At 42.8% G+C, this 18,462-nt stretch overlaps 2 protein-coding genes across 2 annotated transcripts; one reads left to right on the plus strand and one right to left on the minus strand.

Annotated features, from left to right (window-relative positions):
* Positions 1-4,714: 4,714 nt before the first annotated feature.
* LOC108415649 (proteinase-activated receptor 2-like) lies at positions 4,715-9,696 on the minus strand. The gene is made up of 2 exons (XM_017688692.2): positions 9,441-9,696; positions 4,715-6,784 (listed from the first exon to the last, which is right to left on the minus strand). Exons 1-2 carry the CDS (start codon positions 9,505-9,507, stop codon positions 5,682-5,684), a joined length of 1,170 nt encoding a protein of 389 aa, XP_017544181.1. The 5' UTR covers positions 9,508-9,696; the 3' UTR covers positions 4,715-5,681.
* A 4,234-nt stretch (positions 9,697-13,930) lies between these two features.
* On the plus strand, positions 13,931-17,487 carry LOC108415650 (proteinase-activated receptor 2-like). The gene is made up of 2 exons (XM_017688693.2): positions 13,931-14,229; positions 15,480-17,487. The coding sequence occupies exons 1-2, from the start codon at positions 14,064-14,066 to the stop codon at positions 16,565-16,567; spliced, it is 1,254 nt and encodes a 417-aa protein (XP_017544182.2). The 5' UTR covers positions 13,931-14,063; the 3' UTR covers positions 16,568-17,487.
* The last annotated feature ends 975 nt before the right edge of the window (positions 17,488-18,462 follow it).

Below are 18,462 nucleotides of genomic sequence, written 5' to 3' on the forward strand. Positions count from 1 at the left end.
TATAGACATAGAGAACAACAAAGGAACAGGGATATCGTCAGAGTAAGACTAATTTATAACAACAAATAAAACACAGAGAACACCTACAAGACGGGATTTAAGCAAAAATAATAGCAACAATACGAAGAAGAATGAGAAATAAAATAGATAATATCTATGAAAGAATTAGATCTTTTGCTAAAATCAAATGTTTTGTACTCATTGTGGACAAACAAAGCAAAGTTAATCAAACCATTACCACATCTAGTCTAATTAACTGGTCTAGTCAGCTTAACTGATTACATGTAAATAAATGCATTTATTTATTTATTTATTAATTTATTATGACTCATGATAACTCCTATAGAGAAATGATCTACACTCCACATGCAGCAGCAACAAAGCCTTCAATCCCATTTTGTTTCCTGATTTTCTGTGTAGTGAAAGTCTGTGTTAATAATTCTGAGATTTGTTTATAAAAACTTTACACATGTTAGTAAATGATTGCTGTTAACGGGGGAAGCCTGTGATCTCTGTACGGCTGAATTGTGGAGTTTGACCATTGAACTGATCTTCTTCACTTGTCTAGGTTATGCTAGTCAGTAATACCTACTGCTAACTTGCATAAATGGGACAAATAATAACCAGAATTTTCCGGACCAGATTGAGAGGTTAATTCTCAGCTACGTTAGTGGCCTTTGAGTCCAAATGGGATTCTGGCTCTAGTGGCTCAAACATTTATGAAACTTACAGCCCAATAAAGCTTCTAGATGGAGTGTATTCAGTGGAAGCGCTGCCCACGGCCTCATTCAAATCCAAAAGCTGCCTTACCTAGCGAGATGACGGATGTGCTCATTTTATTTTAGTCAGCTGTCGGTTAAAATTGTCCAGTTCCACCTTAAATGTTGCTGCAGGTACATTCTGTTCTGTTGTTTGTACCAACAGAAACGTGACTTCAACTCCATACTCTCAGAATTGAACTGCTGCACCATTTAAGGTGGAACAGGAAAAATTAAATTGAGATCCTGACTTCAGCGTTGCATTTTACTAAGGTAACTGCTGCAGCATTTAAGGTGGAACTGGAGAATTGGAAGAGGAGGCGAATATGAAGGTGAAGAGAGGCTGTACTTTTCCTTTGACTGGGCATGAAATATTACTTATTCTTTCAAAATAAAACAAAAGCAAACATTTTATATACTTTGACAATTTTTCTTTGGTGTGACAAACTCAGAACAGGTATTTATTACTGGTTTACATACCTTAATAAAGCATTTTCACCTTTCAGATAATAGAGTGCTATGGATCTTTATCCTCTGTTCATCACAGTTCATTTTCAAAACGCACCTTTTTTGCTGGATCTTTTTGACTCCAGATGTTTGGGAACCAACATCAAAATCACAACATCTAAACCATGAAGCCCCAAAATCTTTAGAGGAGAAGAAAAACCTTCAGCGTAATTAATGCACGGAAACTTTATGTTAAGTAATTCTGTGCCAGTAAAACAATAAAGATGGAGATACAGGTTTTTATTCTGACAATGACAGGGATGACATGTTGGTGTACATAAAAGAAAAAAGTGTGCTCTGAACTTCTGAACAGACAAATACAGGATAAATGTTTCAGTCTGACGTGAATAAAATGACATTAACACAAATCTTCCCAGAGGAAAAGTAAAACTAGCAGTTCTGAGGCAGTTGTAGGTCTTAGTATGTGCAAAGCATTTGAATGAAAGCACCACTTTGTCCAGGGTAATAAGGAAATGTAGCTTACCTGGCGGTGTACGGTTAAAACCGAACAGGTCAGTCTCATTCCAGCCCATGTCTGCTGTGAGACTGTCCGGTGATCCTGATAAATCAGGCTGTACTTTGTTTTGCTGTGTGTTGTAGAGCTGCTGAACACCAAGGCTGTTGTCCTGCACTAACGCGGGACTATCAGCTGTCTCACCCTCTTATTATCCTTCACGGGTTTTGAAAAGCTGCATGTCCAGACCTGCTGCATAGTGTTTGTCCTTCCACCCCTCTGCATGGGAAAGTATCAGAGAAACAGATGGACGACAGTCTGTAAGTGTAGAACCACAAAGTGCTCCTATACGGTCAGTGGAGCTGATAAAGTGGACAAAGAGTGAACTGGTTTCAGCAACTAATTTATTCCAATAAATCAAACCAGTTTATTGACTGAATGTATGTTTGGTTCATATATTTAAGATCTTTTGAAGTTATTTTCCCCTGACAAGCAACTCTAGAAGCATTTAGTAATGCCACCGGCCTCATCCGCCTCAGAGGAGCCAGGGCCATCAAAAGCTGAGTCCTCTCTTTTGACCCCAGAGGAGCACCAATGAGTCAGAGCCTCGTCTGCAGTGCCACAGAGGAAAGAGGAACTCCTGTCAGGGAAAGAGCTTCTAGAGAAGAGACTAGACGCATTGAGGCACGTACCCCTGGAGGAATGATGGATTGTCGCTGTCTCGAGACTTCATCCAGCTTGGGCAACCTCCAGCTTCATTTCTTAAAACTTTTTTAGATGCATGTGTTTTCATTACGGTTGATTTTATTGTTGGCTTGTTGTTTAATGTGCTTCACAAATAAAGGTGAAATAAGAGGCTTTATCTGACAGGCAGGACAGGTAGACAAACTCTCCCGAGCTAGGAGTTCAGAATCACAGAGCTGCTGTCCAGTGCTCTAAAAACTGTTTACAGTATTTGGAATTCTTGGAATTGCTGCCTTATTGTTAGGCATTTCCCCACATGCCTATTACTCACTGCAAAATCAAATAAAAAATAAATCAAAAGAAAATAAACTGGTAGATGATTCAGTTGTAGGCGGATGATGATGGTGAACAACTGCTTGGACATGCATTCTGTGCATGTGACCGAAACATTGCGGTAAGCACTTAAAAAGTGGACAACCGAAAGCCAGTATTCACAATGGATGAAGCTTATTATAGTGTTGGAACAACAGCAGAAGGCCATGCAGCCTGGGGCTGTCATCTCAGACAAGCTTAAAGAAGTGAAGTATAAGTTGTTGTTCTTTATTAATCCCACAACCTCCGCATTTAACCCATCCATTCAGTGAAACACCACATACACACTAGTGAGCACACACACACTAGGGGGCAGTGAGCACACTTGCCCGGAGCGGTGGGCAGCCCAATCCACAGCACCCAGGGAGCAGTTGGGGGTTAGGTGTCTTGCTCAAGGGCACCTCAGTCATGGACTGTCGGCTCTGGGGATCGAACCAGCGACCTTCCGGTCACAGGGCTGGTTCCCTAGCCAACACTTCACCACAGGCACTTCACCACAGAAGTGTTCTGCTCTCTCTGCAAATAAGCTGTTGACCAATCACTTTGATAATTTGACTATATTAGGGCACAGAACTGACCTACTGCTCTACACTAGATCATAAGAATGAATCAGAAACTTTGCCCACTTCTGGATTTGACACTGCAGAATAGTCATTGTAGGGAAAGCATTACAGTGGCAGTGTAAAAGATAATGTAGAATACTTCCATTTTCATGTCCTCGGTAAGATATTATCTCACTTTTGCAGAAAATATGTTTGCTTGGTGGAGCAGTTTTCGTCTACAAAAACCAGCAAGCTCGACCAGATCTACAAGCTTTTCAGAATTTTTACTAATGTTGGCAAGTTGGTACCACTTGCTGTCTTTGGTTGTATTTAATTGAAATTTGTTTTCTCATTTTCTCCTGTCTAACAGGGAAGTTGTGCTGTCCAGTAGAGCTGCAAATGGCCAGATTGTCTGTGTTACTGCACCAGACAGAAAAAGATCTTAATCTTTCTCCTGTTTAACAATGAGATTAAAGGGAAGGAAAAGGAGCATTTTGAGCTGAAGTCTCTCCTACTGCTCAGATGGTTCCCCTGAGACAAAAAAGCCCTGTAACCTGACACGTGTCTCCTCTTTAGTAGAGATCTCCACCCAATGAGCGCTGGGATAGGGTTTGGGACCCTCGGGGACCCAGAATGATCAGCAGCTTAGATTGGTGTGTTATTATTATAGAATTATATACACATACATATATACACCACCTGGGGGTTTTACATCCATGTTAAATCTTTGTCTTTCCTGGAATTGTGTGAAGCTGCTTTGTCTTTTCTGGAATTGTGTGAAGCTGCTTTGTCTTTTCTGGAATTCTGTGAAGCTGCTTTGTGATGACATCGGTTGTAAAAAGTGCTACAAATACATTTGATTTGATTTGATATTATTAGATTAGGGAATCTCAATGACCAAACTTTGTGGAAGGATTTAGCCTGTGCTGCCAGTTGCCAGCAGAGGGCGATGAAGGCAGAGTGTCCAGCCTGCACCGCCAGCTGCTAACAGAGGGCGACAGCGGCACAGGGCCATAACTTCAGGGAACTCCAATTCCCAGAAGCCCTCGGGCTGATTAGGCCCAACTCGACACACCTGTGGACTCCTCTACTTAAGGCTGTGGCCAACAATGGCGTTTGTCCCACCTTTGTAGCGGGATGACCGATATGATACTTGGTGTCATGAAAGAAAAGAGGGCTGAGAAAAGAACGTGCCCCAAACTAAAGAAAGAAGAAAAGAGGACTACAAAGAGTAACTGTCAAAAGCTACTTAAATCCAAGAGAAAGAGAAATAAAGGAAATAGAAAATGATTTATCCCCCTTTCTCACTGCTTTTTCACTTCTGCCCTTGGGTCCAGCTCCACGCCCTCCCATAACACTTCACATTTTTGAGTAGAAAAAAGTTTCTGCCACACAAATAGAAAAATCTAATTTATTGTACAAAATAAGATTCACATTTGAGAAATAAATAAACAGATGTGACAGCATGCCAAACTATACGGACATGTAACTTCCTGTTTAGGTTGCACTGGATAATTATTTTATATCTCTGTTCATTTATGTGACGTCTTCTTGTCTGAGAGCTCTTCAGATACCACCAAACATCACATATGTCTGAGAAAGTAGTGAGATGGTGTAGTGGATAATGACGCCGCCCTATTTGTGGATGATTAGGGTTCAGCTCTTGACTATGGCAGATTTGCCAACATTATAGGCTGCTTTGGGAAAAGCTCCTGAAGGCCTAGTCACACCAGACTCGTAGGGCCAGATATGAGCTCTATAGTGGTCGCCACTGTGAGGCTGGGAGCAGTTAGATCGTGTAGTGTTTACTGTTAAACACTTCCCTGTTGGTGATGGAGGCTTACATGCCTGTTTGGGCTGCATGTTGTTATGTAACATTACATTTTTATGTAAGTTATGTACTTTAGCTTGGTAAAAAAAATGCTTGATTTCTTGTGAAAGACGCTTACATTGCTCTCTTATTAAGAGTGGATGCAACATATCTGTGCACAGGCCTGCCTACCAGGGTTTTTGCGACTGCGGCAGCTCCTTGGCCTGTGGGTGGTGCAGCATTTGCCCTCACTCTGCTTTTGGCTGAACTGTTCATAAACTCTAAGTGCTGGAAGCAAAGTTTACATATTCATTTGTCCAGGAGAAGTAAAGGTTGCTTGTATAAATCTTTCCTCTCACTCAGATACTTTTAAAGACATTCAGGAGAATCATGTTAGTTTGCTTTGCCCTACAATGAAAGGCGTTTGAAGTTTTCAGATTTTCCGTTTCAGTTCAAAGGAACTCTGGACACTGAGTGATCCTCCGGAGTCAGTCCAGAGGCTCTGCGTGTAGTAGCTGGTGAGACATTTGTTCAGATGCGTAGAAACTTTGCTTTCAGCAGGTGCTGCTCTGAGTGTGGGCGGAGTCTGAGGTGTAGGTGGTGCTCTGAGTGCGGGTGGAGTCAGTGTTGCTCTTCTTTGAGAATTTCAGTGCACTGAAAGAAACCTTCATCCGTCTGGCTGTACGTTCACTACGGCACAGGAGTGTGTTCTTCACATGATCTCTGAACTCCTCCGAGATGAAGTAGTACACGAATGGGTCCAGGCAGCTGTTTAAGCTGGACAAGCACAGCGTGATGATGTAGAAGCCATAGCCGTTGTTCTGAATCCTGGCAGCCAGCAGAGAGTAATGCACCATCAGCATGATGTTACTGGGAGTGAAGCAGACCAGGAACATCACCAGCACAATGATGATGAGGACAACAGCCTTCTTCCTCTTTTTACTGATGGTGGCATCAGTCATGGAGGTCTTGAGTGAGCGAAATGTCAGGGTATATGCTGTGATACAGACCGCACAGGGAACTACATATCCCACAATGCCCATGGTCAGGAAATATCCAACAGGGATGTGTGACTGGCTGGGGCGAGTGACATCATGGCAGGTGAGGATGCCAATATTGGTGACTTTAACGGTCTGGTCATACATGTAGAGCGGTATGGTGAGGACCCAGACTACAACCCACACACAAACAGAGACACAGACTGCTGCCCGATTGTTCCTTTTTTGCTGAGAAAGTGGGTGGACAATCGCCCAGTAGCGCTGGACGCTGATGCAGGCTATGAAGATAGCGGAGCAGTACATATTCCCATAGAAAAACCCCACTAGGACTTTACACAGCGGCGCCCCGAAGGTCCAGTCATTGCCTTTGAAGTGGTAGGTGATCTTCAGTGGGAGCCACACGATGAAGAGCAGGTCAGCCAGCGCTAGATTGGCCATTAGGATGGACGCTGGATGCTTCTTCTTGGTCCTGAAGAGGAACACCCAGAGGGCCATGGCGTTGGTGGGCAACCCCACAATGAAGATGAAGATGTAAACGAGAGGGAGGAAGACTGTGGTGAGGCTGCTGTTCAGAACATTCAGAGCAGCGGAGGACACCTTTACACCTTCTGCAGTCTCCTCACCAATGAACCCTCGGACCTCAGTGGATGCACTGTAACCTGGAGAGAAGAAGGATGAACAAATGAGGACTTACAATCAGATTAATGTAAAACCATCAAAGGCCTCCAAACCGATCACCTTTAATACTGTCAAAGCTCCTTTAAGGGTCTTTAACAGTCTAAGCATTGCTCCTGTTATCAGTAAAGGAAGATCCCTGTTGATGCTACAGCCATCCGTGGCCGGAAGTCCAAGAGGGCACTTGCTCTCTGGCTGGGAACGATGCCGCCCCCACTCCCATCACTCAGAATGATGCAAGTCAGCACAAGCATCTGTTAGCTAACGTAACGCAGGCGCTTTCCCCTGAAGGCATTCGGTTCTCCGTTGGCATCGCCTGAGCGGCAGCTCGTAAAGGTATGTGGTAGGAGCACTGGTGGTATTGTGTGACTGGGGTAGTCCTAACTAATGTGCGGAGCTGGATGTGACTCAATTGGGCAAAAATCCAAAAAAATCCATCTTAATTTTCATATTTGCCATTTTAGGAATGTCGCATGATAAAACTGTTTGTGGATATTTTCTGAGACTGTGGGGTTCATTTGAATGTTTACTAGGTGCAGTAAGTGCCCATCTGTCATGATTATAGTTATTTACTCATTATTTAGTGCAGTGGTCCCCAATTCTGGTCCTGACTCTGCCTTCCTCACAGCCCAGTTCCTGGTTCAGCTAATCAACATTCCCAAGTCCCTGATTGGCTGGATGTTTAGCGTTAAGTAAGAGGTGGAGTGGCTCTTTGGATACAGGTTGGAACTAAACTCTACAGGAAGGCAGCTCTCCAGGACCAGGGAAGATGACACCAAATCACGGCTCTCCAAGTGGCCTCCTGGTGACCATATCGGTAGTGTTTCCTCTGTTTGGGGCTTCTGAATGCAGGCTGATGCTTCCTCTGATTGTGTCCATTAACCTTGTAGCTGATTGACCTCTTCCTCTTTTAACTTCAACTTTTCTGAGTTTGATCGTCTTTTAGAATTTATTCAAAGTAAGAGCTGCAGTTTGGTCATCTGGGCTTTGAGTGAGAAATGAGGCTGGATGTGTGAACCAACTTTTGCCCACCACTGTCCAATCTTAATGTTCCTTCAAGGGCTCTTTAGTGAATGAAACCACTCTTTTATAGAGCCATGATCACTCAAATCAAGGATCAAGGGGTTCTTTGCAGCATGCAAGGGTTCTTCAGATTAATAGATATGTTGATTTATGGTTTTACATGGAGGCTTTTTGAAATTGTTACAAACTTGACGTTTTGGTGCTGTATAGAAAAAGTGAATTCTCCATTAATCTGAAAAAAACATTTCTTAATGTAATGAACCCTTTAAATCACGCAAAGTCTTTGAATGCTCATGGTTCTCTATAGAACCATCTTCATTACTAAAGAACCCTTGAAGGACCATTTTTCCCATGTTGGCTGGCTGGCATGGTTTGAAAACTGAGCAAAAATTCACTGCTTCCAAACATTTGGGGAAATTGGGTGAGTTCATGTTTCCAAATACGTGACGGCGTGTTTTTAAAGTTTTACAGAGGTATATTGGGCAGAGTTACAGTTGTTGGGATATGAAGGACCAACTGGGTGAACCACCACCCTGAGGCAGAGCAGGGCTGCAGCTGTAGTTAGTTAAGAGCACAAAAGGCAGGAGATGATTGTGTGAAGCAGGAAAATAATCACCTTTCCCTAAATTTGTATTTGAGTAAGTTTATAACTTCTTTGATTTTGAGGCATTCAAGGGGTCTAATAGGTGAATTGGAGGTCCCAGGACCCCCAGAATTTTACACTTATAACCATTTACAGTGGAGCAGATTACAGTTCTGACTTCATTTGGTTGGGACAGCAGTGACTTTAAAGACTTTTTAGTGTTTTTCTTTTCACATTTCATTTGCAGTGTTGTGTGGATGCTGATCATCATGAATGCAGTATTGTTGCGCAAACTCAAAAATATCACTGATTAAACATTATAAGTAAAAATGTAAACAAACATGTTTAACTTAAAATGTTGAGCTCACTGAACTTCACAGAATGAGTTAGATAGAAGGTAAACCAGATTATTGGTTAGATTAAGATTCTTTATTCAATGAATTCAACATTTTAACTCAACTAGATTTACTTACTTTTTTTTTTTACTGTTTAAAGTTAAAGCAGTCATTTTACAGTCCAATGTACACCACGTCATTTCCACTTGTTTACGAAACCATATGACCCAGTGAAGTCACTGTTGAATGTCTCAAATGTTCCAGGAAAGGTCAGAGAGTCAAGGACACTCCTTTGTCAGCGGAATCTTGAAATTCAAGTTATTGGAAATCGATAACGGCACTCACAGCACACTGACTTGACTGAACAGGGTTTCTCTGAGCCCACTTTGATATGTAAAGCACTAAAATGCAAATATGTAACTGGCTAAAGAGTTTTCATCCAAAACCACCACCTGTTTTGTGACCTATCACCTGAACCCACCTGAGCGCGTTCATGATAAACCAGCGTTTATGGCTTTGTTCATTGCGTAAAGCACTATGAGCCAGTTTTACTGCCCTGTCCGCTCAGCTCAGTCAACAGAGAACGTCGTCAAAGCGCTTCATAATATTTCGTGTCTGAAAACCATGGCTAGGAAATACGGTGGAGAACTAAAGTTTTGTTCCATGAAGAATGAACAGAGAGTAAAGAGAGAAACTTACCTTGTACAGACACGTTAACACAGAGTAGTGAGATAAGAAGGTGAAGCCAGAGGAGCGTATGCTTCATGGTTAACCTCCACGCGGCGGAGAAGGTTCCACTGCACGCCTGAATGTGTAGAGCGGGGAGCTGATGGTCTGCCGTGCCTCAGCGCTTTGGAATATTTGCATGTAAGAGAACACAGGAGTCCCTTCCTCACCGTCACATGACCCGATGTTCCTCCAAGCCTGCGCGGGTGGGTGTCGGGCGTACACGCCTATGTGGATGGAGTCATAACCTCAAAGAAGGTTGAGCAAGCAGGTGCTAAAAGAAGCCACACGTGGTTATGAAAGCTTCAGTGAATACAGTTGAGGTTTTGTTCTTATCAGATTTAAAAACAAGTTGTTTGTTTTCCCTAAAGAACCTTTGAAAAGTTTTCTATACAGAAGCACGGACACGATTTCACGGCTCTTTGTATGAAAACATAATGAAACGGCTCTTCAGACTGACAGAGAATGTGTTGTATGTGATTCAAAATGGAACCTTTCTAAAATTATTCTAATAAGCACCAGAACAGGTTCTACAGGTGTGAGGACAAGGCCAGTCTGTAATAATAGAAGCCCCCTTTTCAGTGTTTGTATAGAACCATTTACAGCACATTCTCCGTACAACCATTTCATAATACAAAGGTGGTACTTTGAGTGGTTCTAGGTAGAACCATGAACATTGTTAAGCATTAAGAGTGTAGTCTGTGTTTACTGAGTCCACAACATTTGGTGCAATGTATAAGAGAAGAAATCTAATGACCGTTTTTAGCCTAAATTGTATTTGTTTAGGTATAAAAATGCAAATAAGTTATACTTAAATAAAATCAATGTGCAAATGTGCAGCTATATACAGTTCTGTGCAAAAGTTTGGTCGTTTTCCATGTTGTTGACTTATCAAACTAACTAAGTTCTCTATGAAGAATAACACTTTAGCACTGTTCTCATTTAGTTTACTGAATTTGTGCAAAAGTTATGCAGTCGTTTTTTTGTTAAATGCCGTAAAAAACTGCTGTAGAAATGGCTTCAGACGTTCCCTTAGAAACAGAGTTCCCAGTAATTCTATTAGTCCTGCAGCTAATATCTGGCAATCAAACCCTCAACCACTCTAATCAGCGTGGTAGGCCCTCACTGTCTAGGATGAGGTCAAGTGAAGTCAACGTTTATTTATATAACACTTTTCACAACAGGCGCTGTTGCAACGCAGCTTTACAGGGAAAAAAGGGGAAGAGACCTTGAGAGGAACCAAGACTCAAAACGGGAACCCATTCTCCTCTGGACCACACCAGAGCGCAAACAACAACACACGAGCCAAATGAACAGAGGAACAGGTTCTAACGTTAGTATAAAGGCTCTGATTAAATAGCTTGAATCTGTGCAGCAGCAGGAGCAGCAGAGGGTCGGCAACATCCAGCGTTCTAACTCAGTTTAACAGTAAATGGTCTTTAACGCTGGAGTTAATGTAGAACTGCTGATTCACCCTTTAACCCTGAAGATCAGCGCAGACGGCTGGTCACTATAGCAACACAGACGACAGTCTCGCCCAGCTAGTAGCTACGAAACGGCAAAGAGAGAGATTTAAGACGGACATCGATAATCTGGAGACGAATGGACTGATTAGTGTTTATAGTCACTCCAGCTGGTTTCCTGATACGTTTAATCTGCAGCGGGAAACTGAAACACTAAAGTCATGAAGCTGAAGTCACTTTTCGTTCAAATTGTGCCGTTCCACCATAAATGGTGCAGGTGATACATTCCGGCACTTCAGGCATCATTTAAGATGGAACAGAAATTTGAACTAGAAGTCACTTCAGAGAAACATTTTTTTAAGAAACTTTTCCGCAAAAGTTTCCTGCTGGAGACGTGAGAAAAAGCAGCATAGCTGAGCTGAAGATTAAAGTGAGTCTGTGTTGAAGCAGAATCTGTTTTATATTCTAGACTATTCTAGTGCATCAGCACATACGGAGATATATTTACAGCCAAGATGGTAAAATAAACAAACCACTGCTCTCAAAGTGGCTTGATTATTGTGGAAATGACAAAATGGCTCTAACATTTGGGATGTGAGCCCTGAGCTAGAAGCTGTGATGCTCCACGGTGAACGCCCCATTAGGAAAGACGCAAACAAAAGGAGACGGACTGGCGTGTCCGACTGGCGTCTCACTCTCCCCTCACTCTCTCTGAAACGGGGGGCATGAAATAATTAGTTACAATAACAACTAGAACGAAATCACTCCTATATCACGGTAGCATGGCTGCCTGATTACGGGACATCGGCAGAAATAAAAGGAGTGCACTGTCATATTGAATGTCATGATAAAAAGGAAGTGAGATCATTTTAACCTTCAGAAGATGGATATTGAGAAGCCGGTGGCTTTTGCTTTATTCAGCAGTGATAATTTATTGTTTTGGCGATTGCTGACGAGGACACACAATAGCTTTTTCATTATTCACGAAAAAGTGATTGACTTTAAAGTTCAAACGTTGATAAAAAGCCAGTTTATCTTAAAACTACAGGATCCTGTAATTCTTTAAAATGTTTCTATAATTTCTCCTTTTGTATAATAATCCTGTAGTGCTGTCTTATAGGAGTCAAACACTGGTTTCCCAATTAAATGTTCACTTTTTACACAATTTCAGTTTTTTTTTTATTGGATGCCAATATTTGTGGAAGGCACTGTGTAGATTCTGAGATTGATGTGAATGCTAAGAGACATCGCCATCTACTGGACTGATCTAACATAACATTCCCAGAATTTTCCTTTTAGTTCTGGCTGATTAACAAGTGGATGGATGGATGGATGGATGGATGGATGGATGGATGGATGGATGGATATTATTCCTAATGTAAATGAGAGAGCAGTAAATATCCCAAAGCTCAAACCAGCGACCTTCTGGTTACAGGGCTGGTTCCCTGACCTCCAGCCCACGACTGCCCCCTGTTTACCACAGAAGCATGATGGTTGCTCATACAATGCTCTCTGAGGGCCTTGACAAATGTGAACTGGACAGAACATTTGGTACAGTAGATGGGGAGAGACCTCGGTTCCCTGCAGTCTTGCATTCAGAAACGTTCTTTTTGAACTGTTTGACAATTCTCTCAAAGTCTTTGGTGGATGCTCCCTTTATACCCAATCAGCTTTAAACAGTTCACGTCCAAGTAGGAGGACAATCACAATCACAGCCGGATTACATTTACAGTACGTACCATGTATACATTAACTAAATGGGTACAGGCACAAGACCCTTAAGATGAAACTGACACTGAGATTACCAAACCTGGCCAAACTAGCATGATGTAAGGAGGTTGCTGGGGAGTGGGGAGCACTAAAACAGAGGCACAGTGGGGACGTATTTCATGGGACATCAACCACTCCATCTCCTGGACTGCCAGTGGGGCAAATTTCATCCACCAGGAAATTCTGAGCACATTTCATGTGACGGATATAGAAGATGAATAGCTGCAGTACCACCTTGTTATCTGGACGTTTTAGTGCTTCATAATGTTTGTCCATGTAAGGGTCATGGTTTCGTGTAATAATCATCAAACTACAGTGCTGCAAATAAAACGTCTTTCAGAAATGCTGTTTTCTTTCTACAGTTTAGGTAGCAGTGTTGAACAAAATGATCTCAGCTGTATTACAAGATCACTGAAAATAAAGAAAAACTTTTACGAGAGAGAGAGAGAGAGAGAGAGAGAGAGACTCGCACCAAGGATGCTTCAATGAAAAGAAATTTATAGGCTAAACATCAAATCTGGACAACTTCCAAATGATAAACAGCAGAAAATAGTCTGAGGCCGTGCGGTTCTTGGGAAGCAGGTCAGACTTTGGTATGAATGGGTTAATTCTCTAGAGCCCCAAAGTCGGGTGGGGAGAAATTCATGGGTGGGTATCAAATAAAACATTCCTTTTTAAAACATCCCGTGAGGCTGCGTTTATTATTTATTAGAGGCTGTTTCATTGCTAAGTATAAGATGCTGGAGATGCCCAAACCACTATTCTTTCATAACATTAGAGTTTTTCCACCCCAATAAAATCACTGGGTCTAACCGGTTCCTAGCATCCAATAGAAGGGGTTCTGGCTTACAGCATCGTTGCTGTTGTTACTTTAGCCATGGAGCACACAGCACACCACGGTCACATATCAGTCAGGATGCTTTGTTAAGTAACACGGCTCTACAGTCACTGCACTCATTACAACACTGGCTGGTGGTGTATCAACAATATGGCCAAGTGACATCAAATACCATCTATAATCAGCTATAAGAGACAATGGTGTGCTTAGATAACTTCACTAGTCCATTAACCTTAAAGCCCAGGCTCTGTAATTCTCCCTCTAACTCCTCCTGCTAAGAAACAGCAACAGCCCACCTCATCAGAAAGCTCTCTTGTGTGGAAATGGGCGTGGCATACACAAGCCGAATAAAGAACGTCCACACAGCTTCCCACAGTCAGTGAGGACGAAGAAAAGGTGCTACCAGCCTTCAGACTTTACTGAACAGTATCAGAGAGAAAAGGCCTCACTCTTCTCCATCCGCACCTTTGGGTTTAACCTTGAAAACGTCTTGTTGGATTTTTACCTTACAATTGCATCACCAGCATGTCCGATTACTATTTCACCAATGAGACGTCTGATTACTATTTCACCAACGAGACGTCCGATTACTATTCCACCAACGAGACGTCCAATTACTATTCCACCAACAACATGCCTCTTAACTATTCCATCAGCGGCTTTTCTGGTTGTCGTTCCATCATGACTGATGGTAAGTCACTCTCTTTGTCTCTGCTAGAAATGAGTGGAAGAAGAGGTCAGGAATGATTATGAAAGAGTGGGTGAGATGTAGAACATCATTCAGAGGGTTTGGTGTGAAACGGGTCAGACATCTTTACAGTGGTGGTGATGGGAACCAGGCGTCGCCATGACTACAACACAGATATAGACACTTTATTTACCATCCAGAACCACCAGAGAACCTACACGAGTCTTCTGAGCTTATATGGAATGTTGATGATGGAAAACAGTGGAAAATCTGAGTTTTTCATGGGGACTTTTTTTAGCTCCGACGAACCTTCATGTTTCCCTCTACATGGAATTTTATATTAATGTTTCTAAACCAAAATCTTCTCAAAATAATCATAAACCATCAACAAACAAACATCAGGCAGTGAATTCAGAACCATCTCATGTGTAAACTATCTGTGAGGGGCTTTTAGAGGGGGACGTCTGGTTCCCATCACCACCACTGTGAGGAGCTTTTAGAGGGGGACGTCTGGTTCCCATCACCACCACTGTGAGGAGCTTTTAGAGGGGGGCGTCTGGTTCCCATCACCACCACTGTGAGGAGCTTTTAGAGGGGGGCGTCTGGTTCCCATCACCACCACTAGGAACAGTTCTGACTTATTAGGTTTATCCAGAACAGAGTGTTTCACACCAAACCGCTCTAATCAACATGAATTATTCCATTAATGATTTAATAATGCAGACATTTGGAAAAATCAACAGAATTACTTTTTAATTTGCTCTCTTACAACTCTTGCTATGCTTAAAAATACTTTTATTTTAAATTCTAATTGTTTGAGGTAGTAATAAATTTCCTCTTACACTTGATGTAGTGGATCATATTTGCAAGCATGAAATAAATGTTGCCAACAAAAAATAAAAATCAATCGCCCCCCAAATCTTTTCTGTAAACACATTCGGAAAACTTCTCTCAACATGCAGAAAGCCCCACTCTGAAGCTGAGCACAGCAGGCAGTGATTTGGGGTGAAACAGGTGTTACCCCAACATTCAACTGCATAATTTGAGGCCTCTTTATGACGCTGTTGTTCATGCTGCTTTATGTTTGTCATGGTAAACGGTCAAACTGCTGGCCGACTCTATTTGTTGTAATGCTACAATTAATAACCTTGAGAATTTCTGGTGCTATAATCATGCATCAAATGTAATGAGAGCTTTGCATAATCTCTGCAAAAACACAGCCACTAAATCACATCTTCTTTCCTTCATCACAGGCAATAAAACTCAAATCGCTTGTCCAGGATATATTGCAACGCATGTGTATAAAGGTCCTGTGAATGTGGTGATTGAATATCCTGTGGGTCTGAATGTGTCCTTCACTGCCATAAGAGCTCTTGACAGCAATCAGACCACAGTCTTCCTCCCTCTCGTTTACATCTTCATCTTCATTGTGGGGTTGCCCACCAACGCCATGGCCCTCTGGGTGTTCCTCTTCAGGACCAAGAAGAAGCATCCAGCGTCCATCCTAATGGCCAATCTAGCGCTGGCTGACCTGCTCTTCATCGTGTGGCTCCCACTGAAGATCACCTACCACTTCAACGGCAATGACTGGACCTTCGGGGAGCCGCTGTGTAAAGTCCTAGTGGGGTTTTTCTATGGGAATATGTACTGCTCCGCTATCTTCATAGCCTGCATCAGCGCCCAGCGCTACTGGGCGATTGTCCACCCACTTTCTCAGAAACTGAGTAGCCGTGTAACAGTGTGTGTGTGTGTTTGTGTGTGGATTGTAGTCTGGGTCCTCACTGTACCGCTATACCTGTATGACCAGACCGTTAAAGTCAATAATCCCGATATAACCACCTGCCATGACGTCATTCGCTCCAACCAAACACACATCCCTGTTGGGTATTTCCTGACCATGGGCACTGTGGGATATGTAGTTCCCTGTGTGGTCTGCATAGTGTCCTACCTGCTGACCTTCCTCTCCCTCAGGAGGTCCATAACAGACAGCAGCAGGAGTAAGAAGAAAAGGAAGGCTATAGTCCTCATGGTTACTGTGCTGGTGATGTTCCTGGTCTGCTTCACTCCCAGTAACATCATGCTGATGGTCCATTACTCTCTGCTGGGTGTGGAGCATCAGTACGATTTCTATGGTCTGTATGTCGTTGCTCTGTGTCTGGGCAGCCTGAACAGCTGCCTGGACCCATTCGTGTACTATTATATCTCGGAGGAGTTCAGAAAACAGGTGAAAAACTCGCTGATGTGCTGTAATGAATGTACAACCAAACGGATGAGGGTTCCTTCCAGACCTGCAGAGGTCCCCAAAGAAACCTCACAGTCTACAGATACAAGACATGATTAGCCAAAAACATGGACAGTCTAATGTTATAAAGTAATGAATGCCTGAATTATTAATGAGTTGAGTCTGGACTGATAAAGTTCACTTAGTTTAGCTTCTTTCCTGATTTACCCTCCATGTATTTGGGGTGGTGATGCTTTACAGTAAGACTACATTTATTACAGGTACTTAAGTGAGTAATGCGCATTACTAAAGCGTTACCTTATATAGCAGTTAATCAATAACCCCTTAAACAGCCACGAGCCACTAGCAGGTCCAAAGATCTACTATGCGCTTCTGTAGCTCAGCTAGTTTGCCTCATAATCCATGTAATTACTGAACAACAAGCTGTAGTAGGTCTTAACAGGCTTAAGATTTTAAAAGGCTACCTAATGGTAAAATTAAGAATTAACATTAATTTGGATTTCTTTAGGTAGAAACAGAGTGAAATTAATTCATAATGCTTTCTACAGTCGATGCCATCACAAAGCAGCTTTAGAGAAAATTGAGATCCAAGCCCCTTTTCTAGCAGTTTTTTGACCAAGAAGAAGAAGTAGTTTCATTCAGTTGAGTAGGAGGAAGTTACTTGACATCTAGTCTTTTATGTCTTTTTATACCAATTTATACCATGTTTATTGATAATGGAACCCAGTGGTAGCGCGCATATATATACATATAAGATAAGATGAGGCTTTATTGTCATTCACATCACATGTGGTACATGAGGTGGAACGAAACATTGTACTCACTGTCCAGTTAAACACCCAAAGTAACATAAACAATAAACAATAAATAGAAGGTGCAAATAAAGGGGTGGACAGATAACAGCAGCATGGACCGCAGCAGCGTGAGTACGAGGTAGGAGGTGTACATCTAAATGCTGGTAATGTATAAAGTGACGTGTAGGGGTGATATAGTGGAGGGGTGATATAGTGGAGGCACTGATTCAGTAAGGAACAATAAATAAGTGGACATGAAGTGCCGTTGCAGTGACGTCTAATTGGAGTTTAAGAGTCTCACGGCTTCAGGGAAGAAGCTTTTCCTCAGTCTGGTAGTTTTACTCTTAATGAGACGCAGAGCAGCTTCCGTGCCACATGGTGGTGCTGGAGCACAGAACGCCACACATCTGTAGAATGAGGTGAGGACTGAGCTCCCGAGTCCAGCATGCCTCAGCCTTCTGAGGAAGTAGAGGCGCTGATGTGCCTTCCTGATCAGGCTGGAGGTGTTATTACTCCAGGTAAGGTTCTTCCTTAGGCACCTCCTGCCTAGAGCCAGGCTCATCACTATGTGTGATGCATCTAGCCGCTGCCGTATCGTCCACACACTGTACAGTATGACCGCCTGGATGCAGTGTAAACAGGAGGGGGCTCAGCACACAGCCCTGAGGGGAGCCGGTGCTGAGGATGATGGTGGAGGAGGAAGAGGAGATGTTGTGGATCCTCACAGACTGCGGCCTGTTTGTCAGGAAGTCCAGGACCCAATTACAGAGGGAGGTGCTCTGTCCGAGTGTGTGGAGTTTGTAAGCCAGGGTTTGGGGAATCATGGTGTTAAAGGCAGGTGTGAAATCCACAAAGAGCATCCGGACGTAAGAGTCCTTATTCTCCAGGTGGGTGAGGGCAGTGTGGACCACGGAGGAGATGGCATCCTCTGTGGATCGGTTTCTCCGGTACGCGTACTGATGTGGATCCCTAGTGACACCGGTGTTGGCTTTGATGTGGGTCAAATTGGCTTTGATGTTAGTCATTCAGACCTGTCACTGTGGAGCTCTTGGGGACTGGGATGATGGTGGCGGTCTTCAGGCAGGTGGGGACAACTGCCTGGATTAAAGAGGAGTTGAAGATGTCTGTCAGCACCTCAGAGAGTTGGTCTGTACAGCACTTCAGCACATGAATGTTATCAATGCCGACACTTTGCGCATA

This window comes from Pygocentrus nattereri, chromosome 16, assembly GCF_015220715.1.
Source record: "Pygocentrus nattereri isolate fPygNat1 chromosome 16, fPygNat1.pri, whole genome shotgun sequence".
Taxonomy (NCBI): Eukaryota; Metazoa; Chordata; class Actinopteri; order Characiformes; family Serrasalmidae; genus Pygocentrus; species Pygocentrus nattereri.

Coding starts and splice junctions, on each gene's coding strand:
- LOC108415649 (XM_017688692.2), bottom strand. CDS start 9,507: ATGAAGCATACGCTCCTCTGGCTTCACCTTCTTATCTCACTACTCTGT. Junction 6,785..9,440: donor TGTTAACGTGTCTGTACAAG/GTAAGTTTCTCT, acceptor TCTTCTCTCCAG/GTTACAGTGCATCCACTGAG.
- LOC108415650 (XM_017688693.2), top strand. CDS start 14,064: ATGTCCGATTACTATTTCACCAATGAGACGTCTGATTACTATTTCACC. Junction 14,230..15,479: donor TCGTTCCATCATGACTGATG/GTAAGTCACTCT, acceptor CCTTCATCACAG/GCAATAAAACTCAAATCGCT.